Below are 20,871 nucleotides of genomic sequence, written 5' to 3'. Positions count from 1 at the left end.
TTCTCCAGATGGCAGTCCTCCAACAATCTCCATAGGATTAGTATGGGATCGTCCCATCTGATGGGGAAACACCTTTTCGATACCGAAGTTACTTTAATAGCAGGTTAGGATAATTCACGTAGCAGGTTATGTGACTGCAGTTGAGGTTAGCAAAAAGGTTTGATTTAGGGTTTGCGAAAATGCATTCCAAATCTGCTACGAAAAGCACTTTGTATCGAAGTGGTGTGAAGAGTGTGTCCCTTAGGAGGAACCTTTTCTGTCAGATGGAAAGCCGGACTGGAAAGGGTGTCGTACACCAACATGGCGGCGCTCATGGATACGAGAATATTGCTTCGAAAAATTAAAGATTTACGGTGCCTGACACCCCGACGGAATCGCGTGAAAGCCAAATGGGTACGTACGACGTAGTTAGCTAACAATAATTGGAACGATCTACAACCAGTCGTTGACTAAAGTTGGCGGTTAGCTAGCGCTCGAAAACACTTATCAGCGTTTTAGCTTCGACCAGGCCAAGGTTGGCTGCGTATGAACTTCATTTCCGACTCTTTGTGGAAACATTAATTATCGCTTGCTAAACTTGCTGATATGCCCCATATCTTTCATGTCCGCTAAAAATTATTTCAAATGAAAAGATGTGTACTGTTGCAGTTTTGCACAGATCAACGAGCCTCCAGTTGTGGAACTACACTTCCTCCACCGTTATGGACTTACGCATGTGTTCAGAGCACGCTTAAATGGATAATTAGCCCAAGTGGCTGCCTAGTCTGATTAATCAGGCAGTAATGCACAGTTAAATGATGTATATGTAACAATATTGATGTTACACAGGAAACAGAAACCAATTGTTATTTACCTTATTCATGTGCTGGTTGACAACATGCATAGTAAAGCGCTTAACTATATATAATTGTCTGTCGTGACTACAACACAAAGGATATTGAAAAAGTAAAAAACAGACCAAGACATTTGTGTGCAAAATTGTGTAACTGTTCCTTACATGCCAGAATGTTGACCTAATTTCATTTAAACTCGCTCTACCGGTTGTCTGTGTTGGTTGTCCTTCTGGGCTCGAATATTGAGACTATCCACCAAGTAGTGTTATTAACCTGACTTTCAGTACACTAGTCGAACGTTATATATCGATTTGTACTTCTGTTTATTTATTTTCAATTCTGTTGCAATTTACACGTGACAAACACTTGCACAATATGGCGTAACTGAACCACAGACCAAAAGGCAAACACTTCCAGCTAATTGCGAGAAAGTGACTTGGTTGTCTACTTCAGTTACATTAGTTTACATATTGTTCAATGAGCCGAGATTGAAAATATAACTGACAGAACCTACTGGTGCTCAAAATGTTAGGTAAACAGCACTTTTCTGTGGATACCTTATCTCCACCTACCGCCAAAAGGACCCACAGCATGTAGAACCTGTAAAGTAACCTCAAATCATTTTACTCAACATTCTGGCTTGTAGATACTTTTATTTATTTTTAAAGCGACTTCATTCAGACTCAATGCCATGGAGTAACCATGGTAACAGTCTGATATTTAGGCAAGTGGCTGACGACTATAGTTGCGGTCCAAACACTTAAGACTCACCCTGAACGAGTGACAGATTTCCAGCTAAGGGTGGTCAATTTTAAAAATCATTCCTTCCTCCCTTGCCCTGGAAGTGTATACTAGTCAGACGTCATGATACGTCATCAGAAGTGAATTTGAGGGGATAGGGTGTGTCTTTTTAAGTGTTTGGACCGTAACCTATGTCTTCCGTCTGTCATACGCAAACAAGCGCTGTAACATGGAGATATGACGGTGTGGGAACACTTACACTATAAAAAGTGTGTACTAATTTATTTATCCTTTGTTTTGTTTTTTAATCATTCCTTGCTGATATGAAAGATACATTTCTTAACCCTACCGCAAGCGATGCATTTTAACGTTCAGAGTGAGCGTGGGGGCTCTTAACCTCTCTGGGCCAGTGGGACGCTTGCGTCCCACCTACTCAACAGCCAGTGGAATCCCGTGGCGCGATATTCAAATACCTTAGAAATGCTATTACTTCAATTTCTCAAACATATGACTATTTTACACCATTTTAAAGACAAGACTCTCGTTAATCTAACCACACTGTCCGATTTCAAAAAGGCTTTACAACGAAAGCAAAACATTAGATTATGTCAGCAGAGTACCCAGACAGAAATAATCAGACACCCATTTTTCAAGCTAGCATATAATGTCACATAAACCCAAACCACAGCTAAATGCAGCACTAACCTTTGATCTTCATCAGATGACACTCCTAGGACATTGTTATACAATACATGCATGTTTTGTTCAATAAAGTTCATATTTATATCAAAAGCCAGCTTTTTACATTAGCATGTGACTAGCATTCCCACCGAACACTTCCGGTGAATTTACTAAATTACTCACGATAAACGTTCACAAAAAACATAACAATTATTTTAAGAATTATAGATACAGAACTCCTTTATGCAATCGCGGTGTCCGATTTTAAAATAGCTTTTCGGTGAAAGCACATTTTGAAATATTCTGAGTAGATAGCCCGGCCATCGCTAGCTATTTTGACACCCACCAAGTGTGGTACTCACCAAACTCAGATTTACTATTAGAAAAATTGGATTACCTTTGCTGTTCTTCGTCAGAATGCACTCCCAGGACTTCTACTTCAATAACAAATGTTGGTTTGGTTCCAAATAATCCATAGTTATATCCAAATAGCGGCGTTTTGTTCGTGCGTTAAAGACACTATCCGAAGGGGGACGCGCCCGACGTGTTTCGTGACAAAAAAATGTCTAAATATTCCATTACCGTACTTCGAAGCATGTCAAACGCTGTTTAAAATCAATTTTTATGCGATTTCTCGTAAAAAAGCGATAATATTCCGACCGGGAAACCCTGTTTTCGTTCAAAGACAAAAAAATTAAAACATGGTGTCGGCTCGTGCACGCGCCCCAGTCTCATTGTTCTCAGATCGACCACTATCCAAATGCGCTACTGTTTTTCAGCCATGGCCTGCAAAGTCACCATTCAACGTTCTGGCGCCTTCTGAGAGCCTATGGGAGCGTTAGAAAATGTCACGTTATGCCAGAGATCCCCTGTTTTGGATAGAGATGATCAAGAAGGCCAAGAAATAGTCAGAGAGAGCGCTTCCTGTTTGGAATCTTCTCAGGTTTTGGCCTGCCAAATGAGTTCTGTTATACTCACAGACACCATTTAAACAGTTTTAGAAACTTTAGGGTGTTTTCTATCCAAATCAAACAATTATATGCATATTCTAGTTACTGGGCAGGAGTAGTAACCAGATTAAATCGGGTACGTTTTTATCCGGCCGTGCAAATACTGCCCCCTATCCCCAACAGGTTAACAAAACTCCCCCGACCAGAAGATACTATCGTCAATAGGTGCTAGTGGTAGTTGGTGTTTGAATGGGTTAGTGGCTAGCAAACGCTTGACCGGCAACAGCAAGCAGTAACTGAAGATATTCAGGTGAAATTGAGATGAAAACGACAAAGATACCTAGCTATTATTAAACTTCTCAAAATGTAGGTCTGCTGCAGCAGGTGCATTTCTTCATCTCACAAATGACTGCACCTATGTGTAGGGGAGTGCTTATTCCTGAAGACCCCAGTAAGCCTCTTCAGCTTCGATTGCTTGCGCACATGCAGGACTTTAGCTACAGATTATCTGGCTTACAATTAGAGGTCGACCGATTAATCGGAATGGCCGATTAATTAGGGCCGATTTCAAGTTTTCATAACAATCGGAAATCGGTATTTTTGGAAGCCGATTTTTTTTTTAAATTTATTTAATTGTTTTATTATTTTTTTAATTTTTAATTTTTTGTAATTATTATTATTTATTTTTTTTAACCTTAATTTAACTAGGCAAGTCAGTTAAGAACACATTCTTATTTTCAATGACGGCCTTGGAACGGTGGGTTAACTGCCTTGTTCAGGGGCAGAAAGACAGATTTTTACCTTGTCAGCTCGGGGATTCAATCTTACAACCTTACGGTTAACTAGTCCAACGCTCTAACCACCTGCTATACATTACACTCCACGTGGTTACGCGAATGCAGTAAGAAGCCAAGGTAAGTTGCTAGCTAGCATTAAACTTATCTTATAAAAAACAATCAATCAATCATAATCACTAGTTAACTACACATGGTTGATGATATTACTAGTTTATCTAGCCTGTCCTGCGTTGCATATAATCGCTTAGGTACACGTTGCTCAAACCATAAACATCAAAATGCCTTTCTTAAAATCAATACACAAGTATATATTTTTAAACCTGCATATTTAGTTAATATTGCCTGCTAACATGAATTTCATTTAACTAGGGAAAATGTGTCACTTCTCTTGCAACAGACTCAGGGTATATGCAGCAGTTTGGGCTGCCTGGCTTATTACGAACTGTGAAGACTATTTCTCCCTAACAAAGACAGCCGACTTCGCCAAACGGGGATGATTTAACAAAAGCGCATTTGCGAAAAAAGCACAATCGTTGCACGACTGTACCTAACCATAAACATCAATGCCTTTCTTAAAATCAATACACAGAAGTATATATTTTTAAACCTGCATATTTAGCTAAATGAAATACAGGTTAGCAGGCAATATTAACCAGGTGGAATTGTCATTTTGCGTTCATTGCACGCAGTCAGGGTATATGCAACACTTTGGGTAATTTGTCCGAATTTTACGTAATTATGACAAACACTGAAGGTTGTGCAATGTAACAGGAATAACGTTTTGTTTTCGAGATCAGAGTTTCCGGATTCGACCATATTAATGACTTAAGGCTCGTGTTTCTGTGTGTTATTATGTTATAATTAAGTCTATGATTTGATAGAGCAGTCTGACTGAGCAATGGTAGGCAGCAGCAGCCTCGTAAGCATTCATTCAAAATAGCACTTTCGTGCGTTTTGCCAGCAGCCCTTCGCAATGCATTGCGCAGTTTATGACTTCAAGCCTATCAACTCCCAAGATGAGGCTGGTGTAACCGATGATAAATGGCTAGCTAGTTAGCCGGGTGCGCGCTAATAGCATTTAAAACGTCACTCGCTCTGAGACTTGGAGTATTTTTTTCCCTTCCTCTACATGGTTAACGCTGCTTCGAGGGTGGCTGTTGTCGATGTGTTCCTGGTTCGAGCCCAGGTAGGAGCGAGGAGAGGGACGGAAGCTATACTGTTACACTGGCAATACTAAAGTGCCTATAAGAACATCCAATAGTCAAAGGTATATGAAATACAAATCGTATAGAGAGAAATAGTCCTATAATTCCTATAATAACTACAACCTAAAACATCTTACCTGGGAATATTGAAGACTCATATTAAAAGGAACCACCAGCTTTCATATGTTCTGAGCAAGGAACTTAAACGTTAGCTTTTTTACATGGCACATATTGCACTTTTACTTTCTTCTCCAACACTTTGTTTTTGCATTATTTAAATCAAATTGAACATGCTTCATTATTTATTTGAGGCTAAATTGATTTTATTGATGTATTATATTAAGTTAAAATAAGTGTTCATTCAGTATTGTTGTAATTGTCATTATTACAAATGAATAAATAAATGCCAAAAAAATCGGCCGATTAATCAGTATCGGCTTTTGTGCCCCCCCCCCAATAATCGGTATCGGCGTTGAAAAATTATAATCGGTCGACCTCTACTTACAATGTGATATAACCAAATATTTATTACTGGGCGTTACAGGAAAGCCCCATACAAACCACCGACATAGATTTGAACTAACCTGTTCTTGGCGATACTTTCTTCGTTCTTGATTCAGTAAAAAGTATCTTGGAAATGTTAGTTTCCAGTTCATCAAACCAAGCTTTATTTCTACAGCACATTTCAGACATGGAATGTAACACAATGTGCTTCACTGGGGGGGAAAAACAATGAAAATTAAAGCTATTATTTACTACACAAACATAAGTGGGTTAAAAACAAAAGAACAAAAATGGATTGACTAAAAAACACTAAGGAAAGCAAAGCTAAAAAGATGTTTTAAGATCTCCTTTAAATATATCCACACTTGTGGCCCCCTCAGGTTCTCTGGCAGGCATAACTAAAGGCTGCCTCTCTATGTCTCTTGGTCCTAGCCTTTTTATTTATTTATTTAACCTTTATTTAACTAGGAAAGTCAGTTAACCTCTCTGGTATCATTGGGACGCTAGCGTCCCACCTCGACAACAGCCAGTGAAATTGCAGGGCGCCAAATTAAAACAACAGAAATCCCATAATTAAAATTCCTCAAACATACAAGTATTATACACCATTTTAAAGAAACTTCTTGTTAATCCAACCACAGTGTCCGATTTTCAAAAAGGCTTTACGGCGAAAGCACACTATGCGATTATGTTAGGACAGCGCCTAGCCACAAGAAACCATACAGACATTTTCCAGCCAAGGAGAGGACTCACAAAAGTCAGAAATAGCAATTAAATGAATCACTAACCTTTGATCTTCATCTGGTGGCACTCCCAGGACTCCATGTTACACAATAAATGTTTGTTTTGTTCGATAATGTCCCTCTTTATGTCCAAAAACCTCAGTTTAAATTGGAGCGTTATGTTCAGTAATGCATTGTCTCAAATAACATCTGGTGAAATTGCAGAGAGCCAAATCAAATTACAGAAATACTCATCATAAACATTGATGAAAGATACAAGGGTTATACATAGGATTAAAGATAAACGTCTTGTTAATCCAGCCGCTGTGTCAGATTTCAAAAAGGCTTTACGGCGAAAGCACACAATGCGATTATGTTAGGACAGCGCCTAGCCACAAAACACCATACAGACATTTTCCAGCCAAGGAGGACTCACAAAAGTCAGAAATAGCGACTAAATTAATCACTTAACTTTGATCTTCACCTGGTGGCACTCCCAGGACTCCATGTTACACAATAAATGTTTGTTTTGTTCGATAATGTCCCTCTTTATGTCCAAAAACATCTGTTTTGTTGGTGCGTTTAGTTCAGTAATCCAAAATCACAAAGCACGCTCTCAACATCCAGACGAAAAGTCAAAGTACAATAAAAGTTCGTAGAAACATGTCAAACGATGTTTAAAATCAATCCTCAGGTTGTTTTTGTCATAAATAATCAATAATATTTCAACCGGACAAAAGCTTCGTCAATAGAAAAGGAGAAACAACAAACGTGCGCTCCCGATCACGCGCTGGACTCATGTCTGGAAATTTCCACTGTCCAGTCATTGAAAGTGCTGTATCTCCCTCATTTTCCAGAGTAAAAGCCTGAAACAATGCCTAAAGACTGGCCACATGTAGAAGAAGCCATAGAGATCGTGAACTGGGTCCTAAGTCTTTGTATGGTGGATAGGCTTTCAATGGAAAAAACAGCCTTTCAAAATAATAGTACTTCCTGGATGGATTTTCCTCAGGTTTTTGCCTGCCATATCAGTTCTGTTATACTCACAGACATTATTTTAACAGTTTTGGAAACTTTAGAGTGTTTTCTATCCAAATCTATATATGCATATCCTAGCTTCTGGGCCTGAGTAGCAGGCAGTTTAATTTGGGCACGCTTTTCATCCAAAATTCCAAATGCTGCCCCCTACCCTAGTGAAGTTAAGAACAAATTCTTATTTACAATGTCTGCCTACCCCGGCCAAACCCTAACACAGACGACGCTGGGCCTATTGTGCGCCGCCCTATGGTACTGCCAATCTCAGCCGGTTGTGATTCAGACTGGAATCGAATTGACCCATTTGGGTACACGATTGTGGATTAATTTAAAAACTAATAGAAGAATCTTAACTCACAGGCAGCTAGTACAGAGACCTTAAAACCGGTGTAATGTGTGCTCTCCATCTGGTCTTGGTCAGTACCTGTGCTGCAGCATTCTGTATGTTTTGCAGTTGACCAATGGCTTTATTGGGTAGACCAGACAGGAGAGCGTTACAGTAGTCAAGCATGCTTATATTAAAGGCATGGATGAGTCTCTCTGTATCAGCCTGAGAAAGAAATTGCTGCACCTTGGCAATGTTCCTCAGGGGGTAAAAATATATTTTGTTTACATTCCTAATGTGTGGTTTAAAGTTGAGTTCAGATCTAAAATAACACAGGTTTTTAACCTGATGTTTTATCTTTATTGCCCGCAAATTAAAATGTGCGGCCAGATTCTCTCTGTGCTTTGGTTCTAACTAGGGATACACTATATGTCGGTAAACATATCGGAGTCGGCCGATATTAGCTAAAAATGCCAACATCGGTATCGGCCGATGTGCAAAACCGATGTCAAAGCTGACGTGCACACCTATATAACGTAGGTAAATGACGCCACGTAAAATTTTGCACTATACGTGCAACACAGCATTCTTAAACTAGCCCACGTCTGCCGTGTGGATCAAGCAGTCATTTGAAAGAGTAGCAAAATTTCAGCGAGACAACTCAAAGGCAAAATCCATTAAAGCCAAGGTAATGGAATTCATTGCCCTTGACAATCAACCGTTCTCTGTCGTGGGTGATGTTGGCTTTCGCCGACTGGTTGTGCACCGATACACACTACAAAGTGTACAATTTTTTTTGATGTTGCCCTACTGGAGTTACACAGTATTGGTGTCACTGCTATTAGCTTCACGACATGCATAGTATGAAACGCCGTTTGGGTCTTTGCATGTCAAAGCACTGTCAAAGCTGTACAAAAAAGTCTGCAAACACGGGCCACATACGATGTGTTTACAATACCGTGTTGGTAATAAAGCATAATTTGTTCGACCGCAACTTCTGGGGTAGCTAGCTTTAGCTTGGTAACTACAGTGAGGGAAAAAAGTATTTGATCCCCTGCAAATTTTGTACATTTGCCCACTGACAAAGAAATGATCAGTCTATAATTTTAATGGTAGGTTTATTTGAACAGTGAGAGACGATAACAACAACAAAAATCCAGAAAAATGCATGTCAAAAATGTTATAAATTGATTTGCATTTTAATGAGGGAAATAAGTATTTGACCCCCTCTCAATCAGAAAGATTTCTGGCTCCCAGGTGTCTTTTATACAGGTAACGAGCTGAGATTAGGAGCACACTCTTAAAGGGAGTGCTCCTAATCTCAGTTTGTTACCTGTATAAAAGACACCTGTCCACAGAAGCAATCAATCAATCAGATTCCAAACTCTCCACCATGGCGAAGACCAAAGAGCTCTCCAAGGATGTCAGGGACAAGATTGTAGACCTACAAAAGGCTGGAATGGGCTACAAGACCATCGCCATGCAGCTTGGTGAGAAGGTGACAACAGTTGGTGCGATTATTCGCAAATGGAAGAAACACAAAAGAACTGTCAATCTCCCTCGGCCAGGTGCTCCATGAAAGATAGGATTTGCTGTGATCATGAGAACGGTGAGGAATCAGCCCAGAACTACACGGGAGGATCTTGTCAATGATCTCAAGGCAGCTGGGACCATAGTCACCAAGAAAACAATTGGTAACACACTACGCCGTGAAGGACTGAAATCCTGCAGCGCCCGCAAGGTCCCCCTGCTCAAGAAAGCACATATACATGCCCGTCTGAAGTTTGCCAATGAACATCTGAATGATTCAGAGGACAACTGGATGAAAGTGTTGTGGTCAGATGAGACCAAAATGGAGCTCTTTGCCATCAACTCAACTCGCCGTGTTTGGAGGAGGAGGAATGCTGCCTATGACCCCAAGAACACCATCCCCACGTCAAACATGGAGGTGGAAACATTATGCTTTGGGGGTGTTTTTCTGCTAAGGGGACAGGACAACTTCACCACATCAAAGGGACGATGGACGGGGCCATGTACCGTCAAATCTTGGGTGAGAACCTCCTTCCCTCAGCCAGGGCATTGAAAATTGGTCATGGATGGGTATTCCAGCATGACAATGACCCAAAACACACGGCCAAGGCAACAAAGGAGTGGCTCAAGAAGAAGCACATTAAGGTCCTGGAGTGGCCTAGCCAGTCTCCAGACGTTAATCCCATGGAAAATCTGTGGAGGGAGCTGAAGGTTCGAGTTGCCAAACGTCAGCCTCGAAACCTTAATGACTTGGAGAAGATCTGCAAAGAGGAGTGGGACAAAATCCCTCCTGAGATGTGTGCAAACCTGGTGGCCAACTACAAGAAACGTCTGACCTCTGTGATTGCCAACAAGGGTTTTGCCACCAAGTACTAAGTCATGTTTTGCATAGGGGGTCAAATACTTATTTCCCTCATTAAAATGCAAATCAATTTATAACATTTTTGACATGTGTTTTTCTGGATTTTTTGTTGTTATTCTGTCTCTCACTGTTCAAATAAACCTACCATTAAAATTATAGACTGTTCATTTCTTTGTCAGTGGGCAAACGTCCAAAATCAGCAGGGGCTCAAATACCTTTTTCCCACACTGTAGCTAGCACCAATACAACCAGCCTGAAAACATTGACCAGTAGAACCTGCAGTCATTTTCATTATTCTTAGCAATGATTTAGGAATCTTTGTGAGTGTTTTAGCTAGGTTGCCACTTGTTGTTCACCTATTGAAATTGAACTTCAGTTCATGAAAATAAATAGGTAGTCAGCATCTTAACCCTGTTGCCCGACGCTAAAGTGATAAGCAGCCAGCTAGCTTCATCTGGCTAGTGAGGATCGACTGCACCGGGTTATGTGTTTTGAAGCTACCCACAGTAAGAATTAGGCACAATAGTGGAATTTGCGCTTTGCCTTCAAAATAAGTGTCATTGACAGTAATGCAAATGAATACAAATAGTAGAATTATGCTATACTTTTATTTTGAAGGCTAATCCTTATTGTGGCTAGCTTCACATAGATGGGTCCGACATTAATCAAATGAGAACTGTCTTATAAATTAGGGTTATTTTAGATGATGACACCTAGCTAGCTAACTACATAGCTAACTATAGCTACAGAAACAGATGTTGTTATTTGACACATCAAATAGTGTTATTTGACGTGTATCTTTTTTGACACGCAAAGACACAAACGGCGTTCCATAGAAATCCTGGTTGAGAATGAAACGACTGAACAAATGAACAACCAAACAGCACAGCAAGTAAGTGAAAGAAATAGGTTTGATTACCGTATGTTTTACTGGTAATGGGGACATATGTAAATGCCAACAAAATAACTTTTTGGTGTGTGTGTGTAACCTTTATTTAACTAGACAAGTCAGTTAAGAACAAATTCTTATTTACAATGACGGCCCGGACAGCGCTGGGCCAATTGTGCGCTGCACTATGGGACTCCCAATCACTGCCGGATGTGATACAGCCTGGATTCGAACCAGGGACTGTAGTGACGCCTCTTGCACTGAGATGCAGTGCCTTAAACCGCTGCGTGTGTGCGTGTTAAATATTTAACTGTACTAGAATGCTTAAGGCCGCTAAAATTGTAAATATCGGTTATCGGTATCGTTCTCTTTTTTTTGGCAAGGAAAATATTGAGTATCGGCCTAAAATGTCATATCGGTGCGTCACTAGTTCTAACAATGCGTACCTCGGTCTTGTCTTAATTTAGCTTGAGGAAGTTGAACCATCCAAGTATTTTAAATCACTAATACAGTCTAATAATTTATCCGTGGAGCTAAAATCCTCTGGTGACACAAAGGTAAAGTTGTCTGTGTAGCAGTGAAAATCAGTGCTGTGCTTTCTGATAGCGCTGCCAAGGGGTAATACTGCACATACATACATACATACATACATACATACACTCCGAACAAAAATACAAAACGCAACATGTGAAATGTTGGTCCCTTTTTTCTTATGTGGCCTTTTTCAACTTTACTGGAGCTATGGAATCAATGGTTGTCTTTAATTTGCTATTCAAGTTATTAACTAAATCATCACAAGGAAAGCATACTAGGTTTTGGAGTATTGTTCATAAACTCAATCAAATCTGTAGCAACTTCAGAGGTAAGGTAGCGTTTCTTAATGCGTTCATGATTACCCTGTGCTATGGGCATCAAGGTAGTAAAAAATGTTCAGTGGTGATCAGATAAAGCAACATCAACAATAGAGGATATGTCATTAGAAAGCCCCTTGGTAATAATCAGGTGCAGAGTATGGCTGCGGTTATGGATGGACCCAGTAACATGTTGAATAAAGTCTATAGAGCTCAAAAGATTCAGAAATTCAATGGCCTTGGAGTCAGTCACTTTGTCAACATGAATATTAAAATCACCCAACAATGATTTTATCATAGTTCTCAAGGACATTAGACAATAGTTCAGATAGATCAGTAAAAAAAAAGTGCGGCAGTGCTTTGGTGGCCTATACTGGGTTTTGTCCACCGCTGGTGGCTGACATTTAAACAGTATAGCATGATGCTCAAAAGACCCAAAGTCGCCAAATTAAATGTCCTTAGAGCTGAGAGCATTTTCTGATAGAGTATGATTTTTTTGGTTTAACAAGGCAAGTCAGTTCAGAAAAATTCTTATTTACAATGACGGCCTACGCTGGGCCAATTGTGCGCCGCGCTATGGGACTCCCAATCATGGCCAGTTGTGATACAGTCTGGATTCGAACCAGGGTGTCTGTAGTGACACCTCTAGCACTGAGAGGCAGTGCCTTAGACCGCTGCGCCACTTAGGAGCCCTATGAAAAGCTGGAGTCCAGGGGGAGGCTTCAATAAGAGCAGCACCACAGTCTGAAGACAACCACATTTCAATGAGAAACGTGCAATTAACTTTGCACTCAGTAATGAAGTCATTCACAAGAAAGAGAATCTACTAAAACTAGACAATTTTACAGCCTACCCTGGGCCAATTATGCGCCACCCTATGGGACTCCCAATCACAGCCAGATGTGATGCAGCCTGGATTCAAACCAGGTACTGCAGTGACACCTCTTGCACTGAGATGCAGTGTCTTAGACCACTGCGCCACTCAGGAGCCCAATCTATCAGAATTAAAGGCGGAGTTAAAGGGACATAAGGTTACTCACAATAACCATAGTGCCATTTCTATAGGAGTTGATGTGGTTTCCAAGTCCTCTGTTGCTTATTCTGACAGGGAGAACTGGAGAATTACCAGTCAGTCTAAAATAGTTTGCGATGTTGCTGGAAATAGTCCTGGAACCCTTGCGGCTAGGGTGAATCCCATCTCTTTTTAAAAAAAATAGCTTGTTGCTATTTGCAACGACTCCTGTCGTTGCAAAGTTTCTTTGGTTACTTGTTTAGGACAAAGAGCCGGCTGAAACGTTCTGAACCCTTCTGGTAGCACGGGAGGGGGCCAGAGAAAATTATTCTCTTCCCTGTGCTAGCGAGGGTCTTTAAAAAAAATGTTGGTCCTACCTCAGATCGCCTAAAATGAAGGTTGTTAAAACCTACGTAAGTGACCAGTGTCAATATTGGAGTATTTGGCCAGAACCTGGATCCTGCCGCTGGCTATTGGTATACACCCAGGATCCATGATGACTCCTGGGGCTGGTAGGTCTGTCTCAGGCAGGGCAAAGCTGTTTGATAGCTGGATTGGATCTTCTCGAATAGATGGGTGCCCAGACTGCCTTCATGATCTCCTACGCCTTGCGAATGTCCAGTCTCCCATGGGCCGCAGAGTTGAGCTTCACGTCTGTCCGTTTGATTGGGACAGATCAACACTGCCCGACTCAGCTTTCCTATAGGAGGCATTTAAAACTGAGAAAGCAGGTTTTCCTATTCTCGCAGACGAGCTAACAGCCGGAGGATCTCTTCGCTAAGATCCTTGATGATGAGATGGCTTCCAGCTAATAATGTGCTGAAGTGCTTGGCCCTCCTTGCTTCCTCCCTCGTAGGCTTATCACTAATTAGGAATGAGTGGACGGTGAAAGCCATGTGGTGGAGGAGCCCTAGTGATCATGTGTCCAATCATGTCTAATCAATGATTACTTCAAGGAATGGATAAAGGAAGGATGCACTTAACCTTTTTGGTTGCCAACCACCATTGAATAAAAATGTGCACCGGTTGGTAGTCAATGGCACAAAGCAAGCCCGATTTTTCTAAATTCTTCCAAATCCTCTTTCAACAGGCTGGCTCTCAGCCCAAGTACCCTGCCACAAACCTGGCCCTACAGAACTTTGATGCCACCTACAGCTTACAGCTGGGAGAGCAGTGGCCCTCTGTCCGCGTCAGCATGCTTTGTGAGCAGAAGTACGGGGCCCTGGTAAACAATTTCGCCACCACAGAAGGGGTCATCGCAGACCTGCAGTCCCAGGGATGTAGGGACTTTGTCTGCCAACCAGTTGGTGTAGGAGCTCTGGAGAGACTGCAGGCGCCTGGATTTCCTCTCCACGACAACCCTTCAACCCTCGAGTCTGTTGGTGTCAGTCAACATGTGGCTCCTCCTCGCCTCCGCACCAATATCAAGTGCTTTGTTTTCCCCGGGGGAGACATCTCCAGATTCAAGCCTTCTAGGTGAGATTTGCGCCGCTTCTTTTTACAGACACGCGAGAGGAAAAGGATGAAATCTGGGCTTCAGTCTGTTTCATCAGCACAATTTACTGTAGCTACATGTCTCCTATAATGTAATATTATTAGATGCCAAGTTGTATGATTTTTAAATTCCCATTCTCCTCCTAGACCCGACTTGTATGGGATGCTTGGGTACTACCTCATGGATGCGGCATCCGTTTTGCCTGCCCTGGCCCTGGATGTCCAGGAAGGACATTCTGTGCTGGACGTCTGTGCCGCCCCAGGGGGCAAGACCCTGGCACTGCTCCAGACACAGGCCATCCGTAAGACAGTCTAGCAGATATGATGCATACACATTGTTGAAGTTCTATCTAATTCACAGACTGGTAAAGCTTTTATTTTTTTTTACAGTTCTCTTTAAGTTTGCATTGATCTGGTATTTATTTGTAATGACATGTGTTTTTCAGGATTTCTGTGTGTCAATGACATCTCAGTGTCTCGTACCTACCGCCTCCAGCGGGTCCTCAACAGCTACGTTCCGAAAGAGCTGTTGACAGAAGAAAGAATGCGCATTACTTCCTTTGACGGCAGGAAATGGGGAGAAATCGAAAGAGACACATTTGACAGAGTAAGTACTGAGATTATTTCACATTACTTGGTTTTATAAAAAATTCAGAATGTAAGTACTGAGATTATTTGACCAACATTTGTTGGTTTTATGAAAGATTAAGAAATGTAATACATTATTTGGCCTTTCCATGTAAAAGGACCCATGAACTATGATGTATATATTTGTGAAATTAAGTCATATATATATACATTTTAAACTATTTTCTATCCTAAATATTAGGAATAATCTAAGGCTTTGATTTCTGGGCAAATAGATGGAAATGAGGTCTTAGAAAACATCTACCAGAAAAGTTCTTAAAAGGTATTAGAAATACATTAAAACACCGTAATGTTGGAGTAAAGACCCCTGCCAACTAATATCAACACTTATATTTACACTGAACAAAAATATAAACGCAACATGTAAAGTGTTGGTTCCATGTTTAATGAGCTGAAATGAAAGATCCTGGAAATTTTTACCTATGCACAAAAAGCTTATTTCTCTACATCTTTTTTTCGCAAATTTGTTTACATCCCTGTTAGTGAGCATTTCTCCTTTGCCAAGATAATCCATCCACCTGACAGGTGTGGCATATCAAGAAGCTGATGAAACGGTGTGATCATTGCACAGGTGCATCTCAAGTTTTGAGGGAGAGTGCAATTGGCATGCTGACTGAAGGAATGTCCACCAGAGCTGTTGCCAGAGAATTTTGTTAATTTATCTACCATAATCCTCCTCCGTAGTTTTAGAGAATTTTGCAGTATGTCCAACCGGCCTCACAACCGCAGACCACGTGTCACCACAGCAGCCCAGGACCTCCACATCTGGCTTCTTCACCAGCGGGATCGTCTGAAGCCAGCCACCCGGACAGCTGATGAAACTGTGGGTTTTCACAACCCAAGAATTTCTGCAGAAACTGTCATACCGTCTCAGGGAAGCTCATTTGGGTGCTTGTTGTCCTCACCATGGTCTTGACCTGACTGCAGTTCGGCGTCGTAGCCGACATCAGTGTGCAAATGCTCACCTTCGATGGCCACTGGCACGCTGGAGAAGTGTGCTCTTCATGGATGAATCCCGGTTTCAACTGGACAGGCAGATGGCAGACAGCTTGTATGGTGTTGTGTGGGCGAGCGATTTGCTAATGTCAAGGTTGTGAACACAATGGGTTTATGCTATGGGCAGGCATAAGCTACTGACAAAGAAAATACAATTGCATTTTATCTATGGCAATTTGAATGCACAGAGATACCGTGGACGAGATCCTGAGGCCCATTATCGTGCCGTTCATCCACCGCCATCGCCTCATGTTTCAGCATGACAATGCACGGCCCCATGTCGCAAGGATCTGTACACAATTCCTGGAAGTTGAAAATGACCCAGTTCTTCCATGGCCTGCATACTCGCCAGACATGTCACCCATTGAGCATGTTTGGGATGCTCTGGGTCAACGTGTACGACAGCGTGTTCCAGTTCACGCCAATATCCAGTAACTTCACACAGCCATTGAAGGGATGTGGGACAACATTCCACAGCCCACAATCAACAGCCTGATCAACTTTTTGCGAAGGAGATATGTCCCGCTGCATGAGGCAAATGGTGGTCACACCAGATACTGACTTTTTTATTTTTTTATGTGACTAACAGATTTTTGTTCAGTGTAGTTTCGGAGAAATGATTTGCCTTGTAAGTTGAAGAAACATTACCCTGTGCCATGAAATTCTTTAAGATATTTTCTAATTTCTTTCCCTAGTGATATTGAAAGTTCACAGAAGTAACACATAAAGGTAGACCTACCAATTAGTTCATGTTTTTACTGATATCAATTTGGTTTGATTTATTAAGTGATTAAAACTCAATTCTGTTACCACATTGTTAAAAGACTTTCTGAAAAATCACTAATGGAATTACTGCAATTGAATTGACTACAATGGGAAATGAAAGTAGTCGCAAACCACTTGGATAACCTGCTACAGTCCTCCCTTCCACTGGCATACTGTTATGTTCAGCTCATAACTTTTCTTTCTCTCATATGGTGGTCAAAGCCAGTGTGAAAATAGCCTGGACAATCTCTCTCACACATACGCATGAGCCCACTCTCTTTCCATTTACTGTAACCAGCATTTTCACCCACTGCGCACTGGACGTTGAAAAGTAGTTGAAGTTTGGTCAGTCCGCCCTGGCCTTGATTGCAACGTCCATAGACGTGTTTTTTATTTAATTTGATTCAAACATAGACGTCCATGGTTGGTTCAGATTGGTTCAGATTGGGTGGACCCAATCTTTTTTTCTTTTTTTTTTATCAAATGTTTATTTAGTATAATAATTGTCTGCAAGCATGACCCTGGATGTCCAGGAAGGACACTCTGTGTTGGACGTCTGTGCTGCCCCAGTGGGGCAAGACCCTGGCCCTGCTCCAGACACAGGCCATCCGTAAGACGGTCTAGCAGATATGATGCATGCACCCCCCTCCCATCCCATCCCAATCCTACGCCACCCGAGAACCAAGGGATCAAGTTAAATAAACAAACATACCTGGTTCAAAAAAATAATAATTATGAATCAAAGCAACACATCAGAAAGTGTTTCAGCGGCAAGAGGCTTTGGTTCAAAGTGTCTTCTTTAGCTCCATGAATGCGAGAGGTAGAATGCTCCATATAAATTACAACCCCAAAAATGTGGATCCATTGACAGGAAGACCAAGAGTTACCTCTGCTGCAGAGGATAAGTTCATTAGTTAATTGCACAACAGATTGCAGCCCATATAAATGCTTCACAGAGTTCAAGTAACAGACACATCTCAACATCAACTGTTCAGACGAGACTGCATGAATCAGGCCTTCGTGGTCGAATTGCTGCAAAGAAACCACTACTAAAGGACACCAATAAGAAGAAGAGACTTGCTTGGGCCAAGAAACACGAGCAATGGGCCGGTGGAAATCTGTCCTTTTGGTCTGATGAGTCCAAATTTGAGATTTTTGGTTCCAGCTGCCGTGTCTTTGTGACGCAGAGTAGGTGAACGGATTATCTCCGCATGTGTGGTTCCCACCGAGAAGAAGGTGTGATGGTGTGGGGGTGCTTTGCTGGTGACAATGTCAGTGATTTATTTAGAATTCAAGGCACACTTAACCAGCATGGCTTCCACAGCATTCTGCAGTGATACGTCATCCCATCTGGTTTGTAATTAGTGGGACTATCATTTGTTTTTCAACAGGACAATGACCCAACACACCTCCAGACTGTGTAAGGGATAATTGACCAAGGAGAGTGATGGAGTGCTGCATCAGATGGCCTCTGTCACCCGACCTCAGCCCAATTTACATGGTTTGGGATGAGTTGGACCGCAGAGTGAAGGAATAGCAGTCAACAAGTGCTCAGCATTTGTGGGAACTCCTTAAACTGTTGGACAAGCATTTCTCATTAAGCTGGTTGAGAGAATGCCAAGAGTGTGCAAATCTGTCATCAAGGCAAAGGGTGGCTACTTTGAAGAATCTAAAATATATTTAGATTTAACACTTTTTTGGATACCACATGATTCCAGATGTGTTATTTCATAGTTTTGATGTCTTTGACTATTATTCTACAATGTAGAAAATAGTCAAAATAAAAAACATTGAATGAGGAGGTGTGTCCAAACTTGATTTGTACTGTGTATATGTACACAAGTATGTGGACACCCCTTCAAATTTGTGATTTCTGAATACAAGATATCTCAATACTTTGAATGTATGCGAGATATTTGAAATAGTATTTGAACCCAGGTATGCAGTACGCATCTGTACTGTACAGTAGAGTTCAGTAAAGTACACAGTAGAGCACACTAGAGTTGAGTACACTATAATGTACTGAACTCTACTTTACTGTGCTGTACTTTTGATGTCCAAACTTGTGAAACATTGACGTCTATGATTGGTTCAGATTTTGTCCAGACCAACAAATGTGGTCTTGTTTGCGGTGGACCTCATTAAAATAATAGCCAGTGTGTTGAATATTACCCATATATGCAAAGGAGGATATTGCATATTTCTGCCTTTTTGTGTACCTATTTAGCATACATCACCATGAAGAGAATGACATTCATAATTATGTATTTCTGTGTAGTACAGATTTTTTTTACATTTTAGTCATTTAGCAGACGCTCTTATCCAGAGCGACTTACAGTAGTGAATGCATACATTTCATGCATTTTTTTTTGTTGTACTGGCCCCCCGTGGGAATCAAACCCACAACTCTGGCGTTGCACACACCATGCTGGCGTTGCAAACACCATGCTCTACCAACTGAGCCACACCGAAGACCAGAAGACCAGATCAGGGACACCGAAGACCAGATCAGGGACATATGATGAAATTCTGTTACCGCAATTCTGTTACTGGTTGTTGATCCACTTCACTTACTGTAGTTCCAGTCAAGGTGTCATGTCATAGCTGACACCCCATTCTTTCTGCAGAGAACGTTGAATTTTAATTCGGAGCTGACATTTAAGAGTTTAAGGAAAAATCGGAGTCTCCGTTACCATGGAATTGCCCTACTGCTATTAGCTTATCCCAATTCTACAGGGTTCTAAGGTTTGTTAGACTGATGTCCGTTTTCTCTCCAGGTCCTTGTTGATGTTCCCTGCACCACAGACAGACACTCTGCCATGGAGGATGAAAACAACATTTTCAAGAGGGCCAGGACAAAGGAGAGACAGAGGCTGCCCCAGCTGCAGACAGAACTCCTCCTGTAAGTGTTCAGTAACTTATCATGTTACTGTTAAAGCAATAAAATCACATAAAATAAATCTTTTTTTTCCCGAAGTTAGTTTATTGTGCATCTTTGATTGTATCTATTCATTGCATCTATGTATGGTAGTTTTGTATCTTGGCGGTCCTATTTTGATCATATGATATCTGATAATAATTTCAGTTAATATCTCTCCCTGTTCCTCTTCCACCAGTGCTGGTATTGAGGCGGTTCGTCCAGGTGGACAGGTGCTCTACTCCACCTGCTCCCTGTCCCAGCTGCAGAACGAGTATGTGGTGGAGCGGGCCATGCACCTGGCCCGGGAGGAACACGGCATCAGCCTGCAAGTAGTCGACCTTCGACCCATCACACGCCTCTTTAAGGACACCTTCCACTTCGCCCCCGACCCCCACTTGGGACAGCTGGTCCTTCCTCACCTCACCGCTAACTTTGGGCCCATCTACATGTGCAAGCTGCAGAGGTTAAACTAGAACTGATGAATTTAATTCCCTTCAATACAACTTTATTTATCCCTTCAGGGGCAACCTGATTTAATTGGTCATAACGTCTGACTTAGTATTTATGTATTAATGTGAAGCACCGCAAATAAATACATTGATTAATGGACTAAAAAATGTATAACTGTTTCAACATTCAATTTTCAGTGGACTTCAACATTTTTATGCAGTGCTGCTTTTGGCCTCTAGTTGTCAGTATTAGACAGTTATACAAGTCGGTGCTCTCTTTGTATCGAAAACAGAGGGGTCGAAGTTACTGGACCCATGAGGATAAACTCAACCTTCACTCAAAATATTGCTCTGTCCAACTGTTATAGAATGGGTGAAAAGCAGAAAGCTTATTTGGTTCTAGAGCAATCAAATAGATTTTATAAAGCCATTTTTACATCAGCAGTTGTCACAAAGTGCTATACAAGAAACACAGCCTTAAACCTCAAAGAGCAAGCAATGCCTTTGCGGAAGCACAGGGCTCCGAACCCTGTTCCCAGAGAGCTACCATCCTGTAGGTTTTCTCTCCAACCCCAGTTTTAACTAACCTGATACATTTTATCAACCAGCTGATTATTACAATCGGGTGTGCTAGGTAAGGGTTTGACCGAACACCTACAGGA

The 20,871-nt window shown here is 41.4% G+C and overlaps 1 protein-coding gene across 1 annotated transcript; it reads left to right on the top strand.

Moving 5' to 3' along the window:
* The first annotated feature begins 272 nt into the window (after positions 1 to 272).
* On the top strand, positions 273 to 20,371 carry nsun4 (NOP2/Sun RNA methyltransferase 4). Its single transcript, NM_001141126.1, has 6 exons — positions 273 to 393; positions 14,028 to 14,413; positions 14,579 to 14,733; positions 14,878 to 15,038; positions 19,618 to 19,742; positions 19,957 to 20,371. Exons 1-6 carry the CDS (start codon positions 301 to 303, stop codon positions 20,231 to 20,233), a joined length of 1,197 nt encoding a protein of 398 aa, NP_001134598.1. The 5' UTR covers positions 273 to 300; the 3' UTR covers positions 20,234 to 20,371.
* The last annotated feature ends 500 nt before the right edge of the window (positions 20,372 to 20,871 follow it).

This window comes from Salmo salar, chromosome 14 (genome assembly GCF_965601325.2).
Source record: "Salmo salar chromosome 14, fSalSal1, whole genome shotgun sequence".
Taxonomy (NCBI): Eukaryota; Metazoa; Chordata; class Actinopteri; order Salmoniformes; family Salmonidae; genus Salmo; species Salmo salar.
This window is presented reverse-complemented; position numbering and strand designations above follow the sequence as displayed.